The sequence below is a fragment of the Apis laboriosa genome, unplaced genomic scaffold (assembly GCF_014066325.1).
Source record: "Apis laboriosa isolate Shangri-la unplaced genomic scaffold, ASM1406632v1 scaffold112_cov148, whole genome shotgun sequence".
Classification (NCBI taxonomy): domain Eukaryota; kingdom Metazoa; phylum Arthropoda; class Insecta; order Hymenoptera; family Apidae; genus Apis; species Apis laboriosa.
In genome coordinates this window covers 2,569,531-2,591,631 of record NW_025220865.1, presented here as the reverse complement: position 1 = coordinate 2,591,631, position 22,101 = coordinate 2,569,531, and the positions used below count along the sequence as shown (strand labels likewise).

Below are 22,101 nucleotides of genomic sequence, written 5' to 3'. Positions count from 1 at the left end.
AAAAAAAAAAAAAAAAAATAGAAATTTTATTGTCTTATAATTTTAATTTTAAAACTAGAAAAATAATTTTTTTTTAAATTTTATTTCTGAAAAAAAATAAAAGAGTAAATAGAAAAGAGCGAAATTAGGATATATTTACATTATTATTGAAGCAAATATTTAAATAAAAAAAAATTCTAATCAAACGTATTTTTAATATAAATTTCTAATCAAAGATATTTTTAAATAAAAGACTGAAAAGTACAAATGAATGAATTAATAAAAATTAGTGATAATAAAAAAAGAAAACAGATTCTGGTAACATTTAAAAAATAAAATTTTCACGCAATCTTTATGGTAAATTCACCCATTCGCTCCATTTTCTTCTTTAATTGTGAATTATTATCTAGAAAACTCATATTACTGTTGTCAGAACTATTTTAATTCTACTTTCTGTAGAAAAGAAAATTTAAATTATTATAAAAATATTTTTTTATAATAATCGCAATACAAATTTTAATACCAAATTAATCTCTTTCTTCTTTGCACATATAGAATTATTTTATCTCTAAAAATAACATAATAATAATATTAAATTAATCACATCTCAATAGGTATTTATTAAATTCTCCTAGGTCAATGGATTAATAATTACTCATAATCTATGTTTTATCGATGAAAAGCGAAGCTTATTAATCGAATAAACAAGATCAACGATAATACGATGAATCGAAGCGTAAAATAATGATTCGTTCAGCTGATATGAAAAGTTTAATCATCTCAAAAATCAATATACATTCTAAAGTGAGTTTTTTTTCTTACCATTCTTGATTATTTTTTATATCTTTTAATAATTTTATCTTTTTTTCTTAGAAAGGAAAGTTAGAATTAGAAAAGGTTAGAAATTTATAATCTAATATTTTCAAAAAATTAATTTTTATCACCGAAGAAATAAAAACAAATAAAAATATAAAGAACAAGTATTTTTTACGAATATTAATAGCTTTAAGTTGGAAATTAAAAAATAATATTTGTAATATGTGTAATAAGTTTTAAAGTGAGGTTAGGTTTAGTAAGTAAGCTGCACTCAATGCAAAAGAAAATCGAACGGGGAAATATTACGCTGAAAAATAATCTTGTACAATATGCTGTGATGCAATTGCTGAAAGGATAAAGATGCAAGAAGCGATATATTACTTAATAAATTCTCGTATTACAAACAAAAATATTCTGAATCATCGAATGATAATTAAAACTTGCATCTTGATTTTTTGAAGTAATTTTAATAGAAATGATAAAACAATTTTATTGACATGTAAATATTTGTACACTATTATTTCTTATTTTAACAATATTACTTCTTCGAATTTATTATATTTATAATTCGAAATCTCTACTTCAATTTTTCGAATTTAATATCTCAATGCTTTATCATACTTTGTTCGTTTAATTTATGGAACGATTCTTGCAAATTTTTTTTCTTTTATTCCTTTCGTATATCAATTTCTGTTAATTACAAATTTGTAGAAAATTTCAACGAAATCGTAAAATTGTTCGTCTCGTTTCTTTGTATCATAGAATTTAAGGTTTCATCTACTTGTGCACGGCATCTCCTCTCCGCCATTAATTAATAAATATATACAAATTTTCTAGCACAAATATTTCATATTTCACAAGAAACAAATGAAACATAATTTTTTTCTAAGCATAGTCTACGAGAATGTAATAATTTTATTACAATTTTAATAATGATACGTTATAAATAAATAAATATTATTGTACAATTTTTGTGCTAGTCGTAAATATATGGAATAATTTATTTCCACGTGTAATTTTAAGCAATAAAAAAACAATGTTATCGAAATGCGTTTAATTTAACATGAACGTAATTTAATAGATACTATAATCATATTGTGAATCGAATCAGTCAGTATTATAAATGATTTCTCTCTATGTAAAGCTACAATATATTTGTCTTATAAAATGTTCCAAGATCGTTCGTTCTTTTCTTGCAAAATATTTTTATATTACCAACAAATTAAATTATACATTCATATATTCATAAAAAGTTTAATTTTATAATTTATAAAACGTCAAAAGAAAATTTTCAACTTTTTGAAATTTTTTTAACAAAATCCTTCTTTATTTCTCTTTTCCAAAACTTTAAAAGTTTCATCCGCAAATATATTCTTAAAATTCCAATTTTTATTTTATTTTCCCCTAACTTTCAAAATCTTTTCCTCTCGATCCATCTATTTAATTTCCTTCTCTCCAAATATATTTTTCTTCGAAATCTCGAATTCTTCACAAATCCATCACATCCCCATACCAAACCAATCCTCCATCGACCATCCATCTAAAAATCTCAATCCCTCGTCTTTAAAACCTTCACCCCAACCTCCTCCATAAAACATACCCACTGTTTTCGCCTCGATGTCGAATCTCCTTTCGAAAATCAGCGGAACCGTATTTATTCCCACTCGACTTTCTCGCCACGTTCACGAACACGATTCGTCTCTGTCCTCTGCGAGGTAATGAACTTACACTGAATATGATTTGCGAAAAGGTACGTAAGGTAATCCTTCGCAAGGAAACAGTCGCTTTAAAAATGTGCCAACCAAATTTTCTCGAATTTCGCAATCCGGATCTCGAATCCGGACAATCAGGCCAAAGGTGTGTCTATATAACGATGGTTAATCGAGATGAACTACAACCACGGATGCAACGGAATTAATCCCTGGAGAATTCTATCCTGTAGAGGCGGCCAGTGTGAATTTTACCTGCAATGGAATTTTCAATGGAAATATACGATGTAAAGTGTTAAAATTTACGGATATAACAGTGATTATTGTGAAATTTATTTGCTTTTTTTATCGCGCGAAAATTTGGCGTACTATCGTAGAAATGAATTATTGGCTTCTATTTTTTTTATCCTATAACTGATAGAAATGGAGATAACATATATAGCTTGAATGAAATTTTTCACAGAGATAGTTTTTTTAAAGAGAAAAGATTAATGTTTAATGTTCATCCAGTTAATGTTTAAAAATAATCTTAATGAAGGAATGTAATATATAAAATGTATAAAAATAAATATATGGAGAATGAATTCATTAAAAAGCTTGTGAATGAATGAATAAATTCATAAAGATATATTAATTATTCAAAATATCTATGTATTTATATATTTTTACATCTACGTATTTTTCTATATATATTTGTGAAAAATGAATGTATAAAATAATTTTGAAAAATGCATCCATTTCTTATACACTATGTCGATAACAATTGATGTAAAGTTTAGATAACTAAGAAGTAAGTTCTGAATTTAGTCTGTTACTGGATGATAAATGATCCTTTCTTATAGTCCAATAACATATTTAACACAAAGACATATTTAACAATAATTTATAAAATAAATTATTCACTGATAATTTCTAAAACATATAAAAATCTAAATATAAAACAATTATAATATAAAACAATTATATAAATTATATAAATTATATAAATTATATAAATATAAAACAATTATAAATATTTATAACTATTCTATAAAATTTGTTTTATTAATTAAACTATTATTTTTACTTTTAATCAAATAAAAATTTTTATTACATATGTAAATATTTAGAATTATACAATTTTGCAAATGTTAAAAATTATGTAATATATTTATATTATACAATTCATCGATTTTAATATAAAAGATAAAAAGATTTTGCACTTAAAAGATTAGGAATAAGAAAATTTATCTTGGAGAGACTTGGATATTAAAAATAGAAGAAACAGGTGAATCGATACGACTTTATTGTTTAACATAAATCCTTACGTGATTGTTTAATGCGCATGCTCATTCAGAGTGGCTTTACCGGAAAGCAGTTTCGATCGGCTGGGCCTCGTCGTATGATAAATAGGTCTTCCTGTTCTACAGCATCCTTCTTTTCCTTAAACATAAGATACATATAAATAGTAGCTATCTAGTTTGAAGATATCACAGGAAACGGAATTAAATTTGAGATGAACTTTGAAAGTGTTATTCTAGAAGAATCATTAAAGATAAAAATCAAGTTTTCATTTTTCTAAAATCTTTAAACTCCTAAAATCTCAAACTTAATGTATTTAATATACTTAAATTTAACATGTTAAATAAATTTTTTATCTTCTATTTTTTATTTTAATTTTTAATATATTTTAATTTATTTTTTTTTATTTTTATACATTTTAATTTTGTAGAAAATTCCATATATATATTTTACATATAACTATTTAGCACGTTATATATAGCTGTTACATAGTAAAGTTTACATTAAATCAGTATTCACAAATATCACTTATAGTTACGACAAAATTAAATGCAAATGGCGGAGAATTAAGAACGTAGTTCAGAACTTTTACGACAATAAATTCATTCTCGTGGAAAGATATAGCTGCAAGAATATAGTAGACTGTAGTGTCTTCCGAATCATTAAGATTCAACCCAAGAGAATACGAGTATGGAAACATAAAAGGTTATGAGCAACAACCTCGCTTATTTCAATAAATAAAATGCACATTTTACTTCAAATAAAGCAGCTACACATTCATCCAAAACATTTATTTAAAATCTATAATATTAATTAAAATTTTAAATAAAATATAAATTCTTCTATAAGTTTAATAAAATCCTATTGATATATTCTTCAATGATTAAAATACATATTTCACTCTTAATCTTTAGAAAATCACGAATAAAATTACGAAAAAGGAAAATATTATTAGAAAAATATTATTACAAGCAAGCAGAATCTCAGGAGTCAATGTGACGGAAAGAAATTGGCGCGAAGTCCAATTGACGCATGCGCAGAATCAGAGTGACTCCGTCGATAGTTTCGATCGTCCAGGGGTCGACATCGTCGTCCACCAAACAGCTTATCCTCGTGCTCTCGTGATGCTGCTGGTGCTTCTCCGTTTTCTAGCTCGTTCTTTCGTTTTGTGATAGAAAGAGTTCTATTTTCCGCGCGATCGCGATTCATAATAATCTAGTCGATCAAGAACGAGACGTGATTCACGATAATTCCATCGCGATAACGCGAAACAACGAATTAAAATACATCTGCGTTTCGCACGAGACACGTCTACAGATGAAAACGCACGAGATGCCCCCCAGACCAGTGGACTCGCTCGATTCGCACTCTATCGACGCGATTCAACGTGATAACTTATGCAGATTATTACCGACGATCTCGTAATCGAGGCAACCACGCGACTACAAACGACATTATCGTCGCGTGCCCACAATATTTTTTCGAAAAATCGGTCGATCGGTTTTGTTCAATGTCAGTAAATCAATTTAATGAAAATCACAGTGTATAAGCAGTGGAAGAATTTCTTAATCGATTACGGAAAAAATTACGGTGCGTGTTCAAGTGATCGTGCAAGTCATTGCAAGAAATAGGTTAATAGTGTGCCGCGCGAGCGAACGCGCATTTGAAGATTGAACAAAACAGGTGGATCGTTTCATCGAATGAAAAATGATCATTTGAATAGAGAAAGATCGATAAAAGATAATTTGGCAATGATGATGGATAAGACTCATCAAAAATTTCGTGCCGCGTATTATCGTGAGGCATTACATAACCGCTACACAACGATGAAAAATTATTTCGGGCAGTATATCGGCAAAGGGTCGATAAAAATGAGAGCCACGAATGCGGTTTCTTAAATAGCGCAATAGTTGAATCTCTCTGTGCCTGACAATAAATCAATGGTTTGCTGGGTATGCAATTAGATTAATTAAATTGTGGATATATATATAGTATTTTCAATTTGTTTCGTAGCTGAAATAAATAAATGAATATATATGCTACTAACACGATAAAAGTAACTAGGTGAAATATAGTATAAAATTTAAATTACGTTACGATTAATACGAAGTTAAATAACGAAGTTAATTGAGATCGATGTAAAACGATACATTGTTTTGTTAAATAAGTGAGATCGAAGTAGTAGAATATATTTTCTATCAGTGACAGTATTCATTTTAAAGTGATATATCGTGAAACATTGATTTGCTCAACTACTTTTACACGAGGCAATTAGTAAGAAGTTTCTTGTGGAACACCGATAATCATAGGGACAAAAACTGCGAGCGGCAGGAGGAGGCGAAGCCTCCCGCCGCAAAAACAATGTCGTAAGTATTGTCACATTATACTTAAAAATTAATAATTAATTTACGATAAATTTTCCCATATATTATTATACACGTAATAGTTGAATGATTAAAATATAAAATTTTATTTTAAAATTATAGAATTGAAATTAAGAAATAGTGATTTATTGAAGAAAGAAATAATTTAGTTTATTTTTAATTTAAAATAATCGCTTTAATATTTCATTCCATTTTGAAATGTTCATTTTTATTTTTTGAAATATGAAGATATTCCATAATTGAATAATTTAAATAGAAAAAAACAAAATAAATTTAATAACATTTTATAATCCATTGTTTTTGTTAATAACTTTTCAATCATGCAAATAATTAATTCAGCATTTCAAGATTAAAAATTTTTCAACAGGATTAAGTTAACAATTTTTTATCATTTTTCATAACTTAATCACTGATTGTAAGTTTCATAAAATTGATATCTTTATATGAGAATTTTGAAGAGTACGAAATTCAATAGCAAACGATTTCAAAATTGTACGATCGTACGGAACCAATCTACTACAATAAAGATGATGTTAGATATATTGAACATAAAAGGAATCGTTCTAAAGATATGAAAATTGATATAGAATGTATCGGATAGATGATATAGAATTTAAGTACTGACCGATTCATAAAAATTCTATTATAGTTATTATATATTAATCTATTATCTATAAAATTGAATTGAAATTATCTAAACTTATTTAAAATCTGATTAAAATGATTATATCATCTTAATATGTATCTAAATCTAATATATTTTATAAGATCATTATGAGATCCTAATACTTGAACATAAGGATACTTGAACATTAATAAATTAGATAATTCTCCAATTTATCTAAGAATTCTGATTCTGTCCAAAAGATTTAATCACACAACTATGCTCGGAATGACGAAATGCATAGTAATGCTGGAGTACCACAGGACTTTGGATTTTACTAAAGACTATTTCAAATTACATTCATAAGTTGAGAAACTAACCACAACATACCTTGAGGTTGTGCAACACCAACAAATATGATCTTTAAATCTTGAAATCCAATTTGGATCATCTTTGATCCTAGAACTTGGTTATTGAAAAGATTTTGAAATCATAGAAAACGTTCTGAAAAGATGTTGGAAGATCTTTTGGATTGACATTTTAATCCTAATTGTTGAATATTATTTTAATCCTAACTTTCCCAAACTTAGAATCATGAAATTCATTTTTTAAAAACTTTTTAATACTCGCATAATACTAATATTCGTACTCTTCAAAGTTTCTATTCTACTATTCGTACTTTACAATTAATGAACAGATTATATATATGTTTGTGAACACTTTTGTTTAGAATCTTCAATTGAAATATTCTTCCTAATATCATGTTGTTAACTAAGTTAGAGTAATTAATCTCTTAAAACTTAAAACTAATCCAGATGAGAATTATGATCTTGGGATATGTTTGTGAACATTTTTGTTTAGAATCTTCAATTGAAATATTCTTCCTAATATCATGTTGTTAACTAAATTAGAGTAGTTAATCTCTTAAAACTTAAAACTAATTCAGATGAGAATTATGATCTTGGGATAAAGAAAAATAAACTACAAAATTTGATGCACAAGAATATAATTGTGGAATCAAAATGAAAAGTTTTTTAAATATATTTTAAATTTTTCAAATTTTTATTTCAAATCCATAAAATTTTATTTAAATATTTAGTTTCAATATCGAAGAATTATAATATTTCATATTCTTTTGAATATCAAAAGCTAATATTATATAATTGATAGAATTAGAATAGTTGATCTTCTAGAATTTAAAATTAATTTAAATGGATTCATAGTCTCAAATTGCTGATGCTCAAATTATAAAATTTGAAAATATAACGAAATGGATATCATGGCTTTAAAATTGAAATGGAGGATCGTTTAGATTTTAAAACAATTTATAAAATTGCCTTTATAGTCCCTTATGGTCCCTTAGACCTTACATTAGGATAATCCGAAAAAGATCTGGAATTAGGAAGATCTTTTAGATCTTAAGAATAGTCTGAAACACGTTTCATGTTCTTCCATGCTCCTGGATCTTACATTAGATCTTAATTCGAAAAAGGTCCTGCTATTCCACGAGGATTATTATTCTGTTAAAATACAAGATATCTTTCGTTTTAGATTAATGTGATGGAACTTTTATATATAGAATCTTTTCAATTAAATTATTTTAAAAATATATTTCTAATAGATTTTTTGTTATTTTATTATTTTTGTAATTTTTATTTTTTCTAAATTTTATTAATTGCTGAATATATAAATGTAAAATGATTTAAAAATTAAATTTATTTTTGTGAATTAAATACAAATATATTCAACATTATAAATAAATATAGATATACAAAAAAAAATATTAATTCAGTTGTATATTGTTATATATTGTTAAAAAATAGTACATACATAATAAACTAAGATAATAGCAAAATCTCAGAGAAGTATAAATTAAAATCAAATTTTTGATTCATCAAATTGACCACTATTTTATTTATTTATTTTTTTTTAATTATCTTTAAATAAATTTTAGAAATTCTATTTAATAAATTTTTTTTATTTAAAATATTTGTTATTAAATATATTATAAATAGTAATTTTTATAATACTTTCAAAGATCTTTTATTTTAAGCAAAAATATGATCACTTTTAAACTTTTGAACAATAATATATATGAATCCATAAATTTTATATTCCGTGTATTACACTGCTTTTCACTGCAAAAATAATCATATCGAAAAAGTTTCAAAGTTTAAAATTATTTCTTGGAAAAGTGTCCCGAATCCGAGTTCTTTTCCATCGAATGTTTTAATGTATGCGTCGACTCTTATTGATCCAAATATAAAAGTATCAAGCTCTAAATGTCTTCTATTACATCGAATATAATATATTTTTTCTAAATCTTCTTGAATAAAATGTATATATCGAATTTTATAAAACTATAGTCTTCAACTTCATCTTAAATTATAATTTATGAAAATATTAATATAAAGAGATTCCAAGTTTATGAATACTACAGAAATATTATAATTGAAGACCTTTATTATTTTCAATCTTCACTGGCTTAAATTTGATTTTATTATCTTTACACGTTTTCAAATAGATTATTATAATACCATGTAGTTTTAGTTTTTTTTTTAAGTCTCATGCGCAGATTGTTTGTTTTCTAATTTGTAATGTAAGAAAGTTTAAATTATTATATTTTTTTATTATTAAATTTTATTGTTTTTAATTCCTCTTTTAAATATTTATAATTATTATAAGAAAAAATTATTAACTAATGAGAATGCATTATTATTAAGAATATTTATTAAGAATTATATAATTATATAATTTTATGAAGTTTTTCTTCTAATAATTTGTAATTATAACTTGTAATGTAATAATTTATTTTTTTTTCATAATGATTTCAATTTTAATTAAGATCAAAGATTCATAATTTATTTCATTATCAATAATATTCGAAATTAATGTAATTAATGTAAAATTAAACCTGAGATATAACGAAACATCTAAAGCAACAGAATAATTAATGCAAGGTAATTAGTTTAAATTAGTTAATTACACATATGCGTTTAATCTAACTATTTAATTACAATTAAATTTCGTTAATGCAACATTTATCTTGTTGAGTTCAATGAAATTTTTTGATTCATCGTTCACAGATTAAAATTACAATTACAATTTAACATTTTACTAATGAATATGAATTTTCTCGATTATTTCTATTAAAATTGATTTTTAACTCTTAATATAAAAATTCTTAAATAACTTTTAAAATAATAATAATTAATCCTATGTTAAGTAATTAATCCTAATTTAATATTTAATAACAAATTTAAAAATTTTTTCTTGAAATATACCTTATTATTTCTAGAATAAATTTTATTTAAAGCATTATTGGAAAAAATTGTGAATAAAAATAACGCTCTAAAAAATGTTAAAAATAATATAAAAATTTAGTTACTTGCGAAAAAAGCATGGAAGAGGATCGAGATTTCAATGGAATTTTATTCTACTTATAAACTTATATATGTATGTGTGTATATATACATATATATATGTAAATACGATATGCTGCACGTCAAAAAGCCTGCAACTCTGAAAGCAATCCTTTAAAACTTTAGAAAAATGTAGAAACTAGAAGTGACTTTATATATGCATGGTAAAGCGATATAAAATTATATTATTTTTTTGAAAAGGCATAAAAATCAAAATAAAATCAACGAACATGAAATATGAAAATAATTAATCTTGTAGAATATTTTTAAATTTTATTTCAATATCATTTATTATTTATTATATTATCTTTCAATCATGAATTCAATTTTCTGCAAACTTCAATTTAATTGCAAACTTTAAAAAAAAAAAAAAAAGAAAATACAATTCTTTAATCGTACTTCTCATAATTCTTTTACCGTAATTCCAATATTCGATTTTTTAACTTTTAAGAAAATTTTATGTAAAAATTATAAAAAAAATTTTCTATTTTTCGATGACAATAATCATAAATAATGAATAAAATCCTTAAACACCGATATTCTTTATAAAAAATATAGAATCGTCTAACAATCTGCCAATCTTTCAAACCTAACCTCAATTTTGCAATTGCAAATTTCATATATAAAAATTAAAAGAATTTTCATTTCTCGACTTTCCGATTACAATAATCCGATTACAATAATCCGATTACAAAATCTTGAAACACTTTATTTTCCATCTACAAATTTTATATAAGAAATAAAAAAAAAATATACAAATACTTAAAAACTACCTTTATAAAGAAATCTTATTCCTTCCTAATAATTCTACAATCTTACATCCAATTTTTTAATTACAAATTCCTCAGAAAAAAAAATAAATAAATAAATTAAAAAAAGGGGAAAAGAAAAAGTTCACCTTTTTGATTCTTTCGTTATAAAATAATCGTCTGGACGAATTGAAAGGCTGCGTATAGCACACGCGTCAATCAGCATCGGTGATCGCTCCTTGGCCGTAAGCTCGAGAGAGCAGCGATGCCAGTCGGGCTACGAGCTTCGACCGCGAAGCTCGCCCCTCCTCGCAGGTACGACAGTCTGTGTTCATGCCTCGACCCGTGGTAATCGCGCGTTCACCTCGATGGACCGCGGGAGAAGAGAGAACGACCTGCATTCTAAGCCGACTTTATATGGCAACAAACGCCTCCTTGGTAATCTGTTTTCTGGAAAAAAAAAGATAAATAAAGGATAATCTGTGAATTTTATTGCAATTTTTGTTATATTTGATTTTTATTGAATGCTTGTAGGTTATATTCGCATAGTATAAATATATCATGGAATAGATTTCATTAAATGATGGGGATTTTGAATATTTTGAAGAATAGTTTCGATTTGTTTTATAAATTAATTATGAGAATATAATTATTATGTGATAATATTTATTTTTGTTTCTGTTTTTTTTTTGTTTTTTTTTTTTTTTTAGAATTATTTTTTAGGTTAAGTTTTAATAATGATAATTGAAGAAATGGTTTTCATTCGAATTTTGAATTGCTAGCAAGCAAAATTGTTCCATTGTGATATTTAAAAATTAAATTTTGTTCAATAAACAATGATAATAGTGATACTTTGTAATTTTTTTTAAATGTTTTCATTTTTCAATTGATTTTTAACACTTTTATTTTATGTTGTTATTATTTTTTAATTAAGGATAATTTTCACCAAATTGATTGAAATTATTTACATTTCAATTACAAGTTCAACATTTTTTATTTTATTAAAATTTCATTATTATTGAAAATATTCATTAATGTTTTCTTCAGTAAATTTGATTTATTAATTTATCATTAAAATATTTGATTTAAGTTAATTTATCATTAAATATTTGTTTTGAAAAGAAATTTAATTAGTTACAGTTAACGAAATTTATATATTTATTCAGATAAATAAAATACTAGATTTAATCGTACATTGAAAATTTTCAAGTCAGTATTTTCAAATGTAAACATCAAGTTGTGTGAAACACGAATCTCTCCCTCGTTGATAATGAAGTAAAATGGAGGGAGAGCACATGGCGTACGAAATTTATTTAAAATTCAATTTTCCTGGAAAATTTCATATATGAAACGCGAACGTGCCCAAGAAGTGTGCAAATAACTTAGCGGTTTCGAAAATATAGAAGTTCGACGTGGAAAATTATATTACTTGTATTCAGATCAGCTATTTCTCCGATAAATATTATTTTTATTTATACATGACGATTAAATTTGCTTGTTCGATGAATTAATAATAATAATAAAAAAAAAAAAGAAAACAAAAAGAAAGAAAAAAGATAAAAGTAAAAATACCGATTTTAATCAAATAAATTTATATACGAGCGAATTAATGGAATTAATAAATATGTTTATGATATTAAAATATCGCTATGAATCTTGATTAAAAGCTTTTGTTGAATAATTGAAAAAATTAATTTTATTCTCTTCTGTTTTATTCTTTGAAAATTATTAAAAATTATTATTCTGATTGGATATTATATAATCGTGGATTTATTAATATTTTTTTTTCTTTTTGAAATATTTTAAATTTGATTGAAAGTTTGAAAATAATAAAGAATTAGAAATAAAAAATTATGTATTAACATTACATAACTTTTTATTAAAATTGATGGATCTGAGTTCAGAAAAATTCCAGTCTCGAAAAAATTATAATTTTATCGAGAAAATTCAACTAATTATGATTAATTACTATTTCAAACGAGCAAATATTTATAAATTATCTAATATTTTTGCATTTATCAAATTATTATTTATTATACTAAAATATTTTTAAAATCATCAAGGATATCATAAAATTCATAACCTAAAAAATTTCATTTATATTTTTTAAAAAATAAATTCACCAAGAATAGATTTTTCCACGAATAAACGAGAATTTTCTTTATTCCTTACGATATATTGAATTTTTCATTATAAACGTAGTTAAATATAAAAAATGCATAAACTGCATCAGTATTCAAAACAAATGCAATAATCGAAATAAAATTCCATTCGTTAATCATTAAATAAAAAAAAATCGACATAAAATTTGATAATAAAAAAAAAAAATGAAAAAGAAAAAATTTAATCGAACTCTTTTGTGGCAAAGAAACGAGTTTTGTGTAGACATCTAAACGAAACGAGTTTGAAAGGAAATTGTCCGTATCGTGCTCGAAGTTTAAACTTGGATAAAAATAAATTTAAATAATAATCTCTCATAAAAAAAAAATCGCTTTAGCGAATGGAAAAAACATACTTACTCGTTTAAATAATCGATTATCGTTCAATTGGCTATCGTTGTTTAATCAAAAGTCGTGAATATTTCTCATGAAGATAAAGTAAACGTCGATTATCTGCCATTTCAAACGAAAAATTAAACGTTCTGAATTGAGATGTGAAAGCAATATCGAGAAATATATGTATAATTGTATATGTTGCGTGCAACGACATCTATATGTGATAAATCTAATGAAGAGGAATCTATGTGAATGCAATTATTTGAAAATCGTTGTAATGGCGGTAAATTTGATTTTTAAAATATTGCATTACTAGTTATATTGTATTTTTTTTTTTAATAAAAAAGAAAAGAATATTTAAATTATTTAATTTATATAAATATAATTTTGAATATATATTTTCTCAAATTATAATAATTGTTAAAATAATATTAAAGATAAATTTAGAAAAATTTAATTTATGTTATATATATTTATTTACACAATTTATGTTTTATTTAGAATACTTTCTATAAAGTAGAGGGTGGTGTATATCAGTTTTCAAGGCAATCAATCTCAAATTTCTGGAGGCTTTAAATTGATATCTAAATTTAGACCACCGAAATCGCTTAGAAAAGCAATATCAAATTCAAGAGAAAATAGTAATTAATAAAAACTGTCTAATTTTCAATAATCAAAAATTAGAATTATATCAATAATAATGAATAATACTTAATTTTTATATTTTGTAATATAACATATGAATAGAATTTTAAAAAAATTATAACAAAGATTGAACTATGTTAAAAAATGATGTTAAAAATTTACTTCAAGTTGGCTTAGGTTATTTACATTACACGTATAAAAGATAAATAAATTATAAAAAAAAAAAAAAAGAAGATAAAAATTATTTTTGTAACATTGATAGTTCTTGTTAAAAATTTAGATAACTATTAATTGCTTAAAAAATTTATGGAATAAAGATATCCTGAACATCTTTGTTCCCTTTAAAATGAAACTTATTCCTACGAAGAAACTTTCGTAACGATAATAGAATTTTATCGCTCCGCTTATACAGATTATCATAGAACAGTGGATAATGCTTCGAGAGCAGCAAAAATATAATTATTTCGACATCAACGTGTTCCCGGAACTAGTATTGGTTAGAAATCTTTCGAAACTTTAAAAGCTGTCTTAAATCATTCTGTCACTTTTTTTTTAACAAAAATAATAATAATAATAATAATAACAATAATTAAAAATTGTCGCAGAAATTTATTCTCATTTCATATTTAAAAATTTAATTTCTCGAACGTTAAATTTCATCACCAGGGAATTATTATATATTTTCATAGAGATTTATTATTTCCATTTTTTTTTATATTCGCTTAAATCATATTTTTTAATTTTAATATTCCCCTCGAGTTAAAATAAATCGAAATTTCATTTTTAGAGAAAAACTTTTTTGTTACTTAAAAAAAAATAGAATTTTTTTCACTTTCAGATATTAGGTAAAAATTATGTAAATGGATAAAATCATTATATAATTTAATGAAAAATCTTGAATATTATAATAAGTGACCGACAAGATGAATTTACTATTCTGATCACCGATTAAACCTGATTTTAACATTCAAAAGGAGGAAAAAGGGGGAGAAGAATCTTTGTACGTCACACGTAAAAATATTCGTCTCATTCATGAATAATAAATTTCAACAGAAAAGTTCCAAGGTGGATGAAAAATAATCCAGAGTCGATTTCGATATCAGTGGAAAAATATCTAGCTTTTTATATTCACTTTTATCGAATTATCATACCCTCTCGTCGTCGAATTTTTATAACTTCATGAAATTGTTGATATATTGTAACATTAGAATGATAACTAGATTCGACAAATTTTCTTTTATTGCAAATTTTAATTTATCGCAATATTTTATTAAATAAATAATAAAATAATGATAAATAATGATAAATATGAGAAAATTTTAAATAATGATAAATATGAGAAAATTTATTTTTATAATGATAAATGTCAGAATTAAATTTTAGAATTAATATATGTAAAGGAGATAGAAAATATTGTGAACCATGTTTGAAGCTAATTATGAATTATAAATTACATATATTCATATTCATTTGCTTATTAATGAATTGCAATATTGTACTTTGTCAGTACATTATTTTATTAATAAATAATTTACTTGTAATTATTCTGCTCAATTATGGAGAAAAGCAAATATCTACATAATATAATTAATCGATATATAATATAATTTGAAGAAACAATTAAAAATTCATTTTGTCAATTTTTTTTATAATTACTTTGTAACATCTTTCTCCATAATTTGTTATTAAATTTTCAGGAAAATTTATCTAAAGAATTGATAATAAAAATCTTACTTATCGAAAGATATAATAAAGAATAATTTTATAAACAAAATTTCTATCTCGTATGTTAGATTTCGAAGATACATATTGTACAAATGGTTCATAGAACTCGATCTGGATTACTTGGAAAGGAGAGGAGGCGAGACAATAACTTGTGAAAACGCCGAAAGCGGATCGAAAGAGGAGGAAAGCCCCGCAGACACTCTGGATCGTGTCAAAGTTGTGTTTCTCGGTGCACCCAGGGTGGGAAAGTCCAGCATAATTAGGGTGAGCGCTAATTTCGTTTAATCAAATCAAAACACATCGATATTTCGAATTATATCGCGTATCTGAAATATTTCATATATTAACATAAAATTAATCATCTTAATTTTGAAAGCAATTCCGTTTCTAATTATAATTCGAATTTCTAATTATAATTTCACATCAATCGAAATTTTATCTTAAATTTAATTTTGATATATTTCATTACATTTTATTATAAATAAAAATAACAATTTGTCAATAAAAATTATTCATTAGAATTTTAAGTTATCTGAGAAATGCTGGGACTTCTTGACACATATATGTATATATATACAATTCATTCAAATTTTCATATTAGAATTTTACATTTAAAGGATACATGCACATATATACGTGTAATTTCTCCATTCGCTTCATTCCTCAAACGCACCTTCTCAATTAAAGCGTAATTTTCTTGAATACACGTCAAACGTTTGCCAGTTCAAACTTTCGGTTTGACAAGAAATTGTGAAAATGCACCTCGTCGTTGGATCATCATTCGTAGCCTCGACAAGGTTGGAACAAATGAAGTATATGTATATCTCGAGATCTACAGAGAAGGAGTAACGTAGCGTAAGTTAATAAGCAAGCACGCAACACGACTATTGTGTAATTAAACGAGGCGAATACTGCACATCCGTAAGATATTTATTGTGCCATCCCATTTAACAAACCTAACCTCTCCTCGCTAATGAAAATATTCGCTGATATTCGCTCAGCTACCTGTAATTTTCTGTAGCTGATTCTGACACTCTTTTTTTTCTTTTTTTTTTTTTTTTTTTTATTATGGTTTGCTAGTTTATGTGAAAATTGTTTTTTTACGTTGAAATACTTTTTCTTTTTTCTATATTATTTATATTAATTATAAGGTATACCACAATTGTGGTTATAGGATGATAATGATAAAGTTATTTTTATTTCATTATGGATTCTAGTAAATGCAATCAATAATGATTGATCATTGATAAGAAAAGTTATCTTTTATTATATTTGATTACAGATTTTTATAGGATTATACGTTTTATAACGGGATTATTATTAAGATTAACAAGAAATTATTTTGAAATATTTTAAATTAAAATAACACAAGTTAATACAATTCAAGATACAATTATTCTTCACTTTATTAAATTACTATGAATGAATTTATAATTGCTTTCGATTACTTATTAATGCATAAAAAATATTTATGAAATAATAAAAATAGAATAAAAAATTCTGACGATGTCGATGAAAGACTCTGAAAATAAGAAAGTGACACTTTGTTAACACTTTGCTCGGTTCAAGACGACGATCGATGTTCATGAAGGCTCACTAGGGATTGAAAAAAGTCACGCGTGACTACATTTTTTACGAATTCTCTAGACGATTTCGTTGATAGAATTTTAAAAAAATATAAGAAATTTTAAAATATAAAATAATAATAATATAAAAAAATTACAATATAAATTTAAGTTTAAGAAAATTAATTTAATTGTGAAAAATTATGAAGATCTAATCAAGAATAAAAAAAAATTCAAATAAACATCATTAAAATTGCAATAATTTTCCAATTTTAAAAATTAAAAAAATTTATAAAAAACTATGAGAGCTTAACAATATCGATAATTGAGCAATCAATAAAACTAGCAAGAGATTCACCATTTTAGTTCAATTGTCACGAACATCACTTTGCAAGATGTGGATGACTTCCGCTCATTTCCGGGACCAGTTTCCGGTTAACTGTCGCCTCTTGAGGAAATTGAAAGTCGTTGAAAAGAGGACACAAAATATTGTAGTGAAAAGTATATGTCAAAATTTTTAAAATTTCAATCTTTAAAATTTTTAACTAAATTTCAATCTTTTAAATTTTTCTCGATTAAATAAAAATTCTTCAAAATTATGGAAAATTATTTCTTTAAATAAATTCTAGTATAATCTTAAGATATTAATATATATGTATAAATATAAAATATATACACATTAAAAACTTTCAATTTCATGTATTTTAAATCAAATATTGATTAAAAAAAAAATTAATCGATAATTAAAGATTATATTATTTAAAATTTGCGTAAGGTAGAATTTATATACAGAATTTTTTTTCTCATAACAATTTCTATATATATATATCGATAATAATATATCGATTACTATAGCAATGCAACAGGCGAGAGATAGTGGAACAACATATAAATATTCACAACATTGCATTCCGGAAATATTGGAATTCTAAATCTTGCACACTTTGAAACAATAACTTCGTATATTCGCCTTTACTTCATAGTTTATAAATATTTTTATTATTCAATATAATTCAACATAATATAATTCAATTTTCAGAGTCTTATCTTTTTCTTATTACCATGAAACAGCACTTTAATTCTTCAACATCATAGGAAAGATCGTAATATACATACACAAAGATTTTATCATGTATGTATTATTTTTTTCAATACATTTTCTCAAATATTTTATATAAAATTGGAAAAAAAAATAATTTTTAGCATGATATATTATCTTGAAAAAACAAATCAATAATTCAATAATTATTTAAACCATACACATATTTAATGTATAAAAAATTTAAATAAAATTATATATAATCAAATGTCAAAATATTTTCGATGAATTTACGCTTCGAAAGAACTCGTTAATTACGCGAAAAACTTAAATCAGTCGAGTTAGCAGGAAGTCCTAGAATTCTCACCATTTATTTTCCGTTAACGAGAACGACAAATTCGAATCGTAAAGATACATTAGTGTTAGTGCTCATTTATGGGTTCCAGCAATTCGTGTGGAGCGAATTCAGCGAGGAATACAAGCCAACCGAACGTAGAGAGACTTTCTATCCGAGCGTGGTACTTGCCGATCGATTGTATGAACTAAAAATCACGGATCTACCAATGATCCCGTATTTTCCGGTCAGCTCGCACCTCGAATGGACGGACTTTCGTTATTACGGATTACGAAGTGCGAACGCTTACGTTCTCGTATTCGATCTGAGCAATCAGGACACGTTTCAGGTATGCATACATGTATAAAAATATATCATCAATTTACTATGGATGCGCGCCATCTAGTTACTACCTACCATCTAGTTATACCTACGCTGTATAGTATATTTTGGTAATTTAATTCTGATTGGTCGAAATAATTTTGATCGAATAATTTATTAGATTTTTTTTAATTTATGAAAAGTAATATATTAATTTATAAAAAGTATTATTCTTTAATTTATAAAAAATAATATTTTGTAAAATAGAAAGATCTGTAATTATAAAAATAGATATAACAAAGTTATAACATATAAATTTGATATATAACATTACTTTTTTATAGTGTAAACTTAATCTTAGCTTAAGATTATCTTATATCATAAATCACTATATCAGAAGAATAAGATTATCCCTTGTTCCTAACTCATACAAGACCGAGACTTTATTATCAGACAATCCCTTGATCGTAGATCTTATTTTCTCGATAACTTTTTGAATACCGATGATATCTCACGGAAAATTGAACAAAATGAAGCACTTAGAATTTTATGATTTTATGACTCATGTTTTTATCTAATTCTATAAATCTTTACATAATAATTAATCATTATTAACAGAATCTTAAGTATAAAAAGTCTAAAGTGTAAAATTTCGAAAAATTTCGAATGAATTTTTTTAATAATTTTAATTCGAGATAATAATATAAATGTAATACAATTATTTTATTTAAAATATTAAGTAATTAAATTTTGTTTTTTATATCGCTAACAATTTATTTGTTTTAATTGCAACTTTTTCACAAATATATTTTTTCTAGAGATTCCAAATAAATGTGTTTATGCTTAAGAATTCCCTTAAAAATTTTTCCACTCCAATTATTATTATCCCCATTTCATTATGGATCTTTCTTTATGCTCAATATAGGGATGAAAACTTTCTTTGTTCCATCTTTGTTGTGATTATCTTTCTTTTTTATACTTTCTTTCATTTCCCCATTCAATGAAAAATATGCACAGATTTAGAAAAAATTGATAAAGATTTCCCTTATAATATTTTTTTCAATTAATCATTGCATTTAACATTTTAATATACATGTATATAATATATATATTACTATGTGTAATTAATATTTTATATTATATTATATTATATTATTAAATATATTCATTATTCATTATATTCATCTATTATAAAATGTAATATTGTGTATACATAATAAATATGTATACATGTTTTCCATAATTTTCCATTATTTTTATGTCTGCCTTTTATCTACATTTCATCTATATTAAAACAATTTAATTTATAAATTTAATTTATTATATAATATTTAATTTATCGTAGCACATTAGAATGTTACGAGATCAAATCTACGAAGCACGAGACATGAGGGGCGTACCGTTATTGGTAGTTGGGAACAAACAAGACGAATTGTCGCCTGCGGCTGCTTCCGGAACTCGCTACAGGGACATCGTTAATCTCGTTCGAAAGCACTGGCGATGTGGCTACGTGGAATGTAGCGCCAGATTTAACTGCCGTGTTGTGCAAGTACGTACAATATCGTATTATTAATACGATGAGTGCCATGGGAATTATCGATGACGTTGGAATTAATTAAAATATTTAAATCGAATAAATAAATGCATTCGTGACATTTTTAATAATTTTAAAGATATATATATATAAATAAATTTTTATATTTTCAATATAAAAATATTTATTATTTTGTAAAATAAATATATTTTTGGAATTTCATTTTTTAAAAAAAAATTTAAATAAAAAAATATAAAGGAATTAACGTTCTTTTATGAACTAACTTTGTTAAATACTATCTTGTCACGAAAAATATTCTATATTATTATGAAAAACTATTTTCCAAAATTTTCTATTTTATAAAGCATACTTAAAACTAAAAAAAAGCATGATTAAAGTTTTATTTATTGTATATATTATTACAAAATAAAAGTATATAATGTAAAAAAATATATTTAATGAAAAATATAGTAAATATATATTCCTAATAGGTATTTCGTGAATTAATGAAGAGTATTCAAGCTGTGGAAGGACGACCACCTTCCCCCACGCCTGCACCTTCGCAACCCCTACGATCTCACTCGCATGACACCAGCGAAAAATGTATTCTTCTCTGACATTGAAGCCAGAAAATCAACGTGCTCGACTTTTGCGACCACATTATCAAAAGAAGTTGCTTCTATCCATACCATGATACAGGGTCGTAGATTTTTTGAGCCAGAAATGGAAAATGCGAAAGATCAACTTCATTGTGAACAATTATTTCCGATGTCATCTAACGGAATTGTAATATGAAATAAGAATATATGAATTTCTTCGGTTCATTAATCGATAATGCAGTAACTGATAATGAATGCAGTATTGTAATTAGTCAAAACATTGAAATTTTTCAACGAAAACATGAACAGTTTTTTATGAAAAAATTCTAAACGTTTTTATCATTTTTATAAATTTAATAACTATATAATAAGTACAAATTGAAACAAGCAATCAAAAGTTATTTTAGTAAGATGATTTTATTATTTTTCAATTAATTTTAACTTTATATTCTTCGTTATAATTAATTGATTATATTTTGCAAAAGATCTCTCAAAATTCATGAATCAGTATTATGAAAATAAGAACCTTTATCAGTATTATGAAAATAAGAATCTAGTTATGGAAAAAATATTGAATATACATATTTCGCAAATCGAAGAAGCTTCAGATCTTGTCTGTGAATATTATCACAAAACTGCTCATTGTGTAATTTTAACACTGAAAAATAATGCAATCATGTTATACAACTGCTCTTTTGAGAATGATGAAAATATTGCAAATACGTATGTATATACGTAATCGACTGCCGAATCTCTCTATGTGTAATTTAATTTCGACAATTTATTTTATAATTCACTTTGTAAATATATCGTGCAATTTTTATATTTTCTAAAAAATTAGCCATATTTTATATTACAAAAATTAATATATAAATGGATTTATCTCTTTTTTTCAAAATC

At 24.6% G+C, this 22,101-nt stretch overlaps 1 protein-coding gene and 1 long non-coding RNA gene across 2 annotated transcripts; one reads left to right on the top strand and one right to left on the bottom strand.

Moving 5' to 3' along the window:
- Positions 1-2,197: 2,197 nt before the first annotated feature.
- LOC122714122 lies at positions 2,198-13,561 on the bottom strand. Its single transcript, XR_006346580.1, has 4 exons — positions 13,464-13,561; positions 11,094-11,394; positions 3,812-3,926; positions 2,198-2,759 (listed from the first exon to the last, which is right to left on the bottom strand). It is a non-coding gene; the product is annotated as an uncharacterized LOC122714122 (long non-coding RNA).
- Positions 4,916-22,020, top strand: LOC122714118 (ras-like protein family member 10B). Its single transcript, XM_043935180.1, has 5 exons — positions 4,916-6,151; positions 15,878-16,073; positions 18,860-19,096; positions 20,414-20,617; positions 21,094-22,020. The coding sequence occupies exons 1-5, from the start codon at positions 6,147-6,149 to the stop codon at positions 21,217-21,219; spliced, it is 768 nt and encodes a 255-aa protein (XP_043791115.1). The 5' UTR covers positions 4,916-6,146; the 3' UTR covers positions 21,220-22,020.
- The last annotated feature ends 81 nt before the right edge of the window (positions 22,021-22,101 follow it).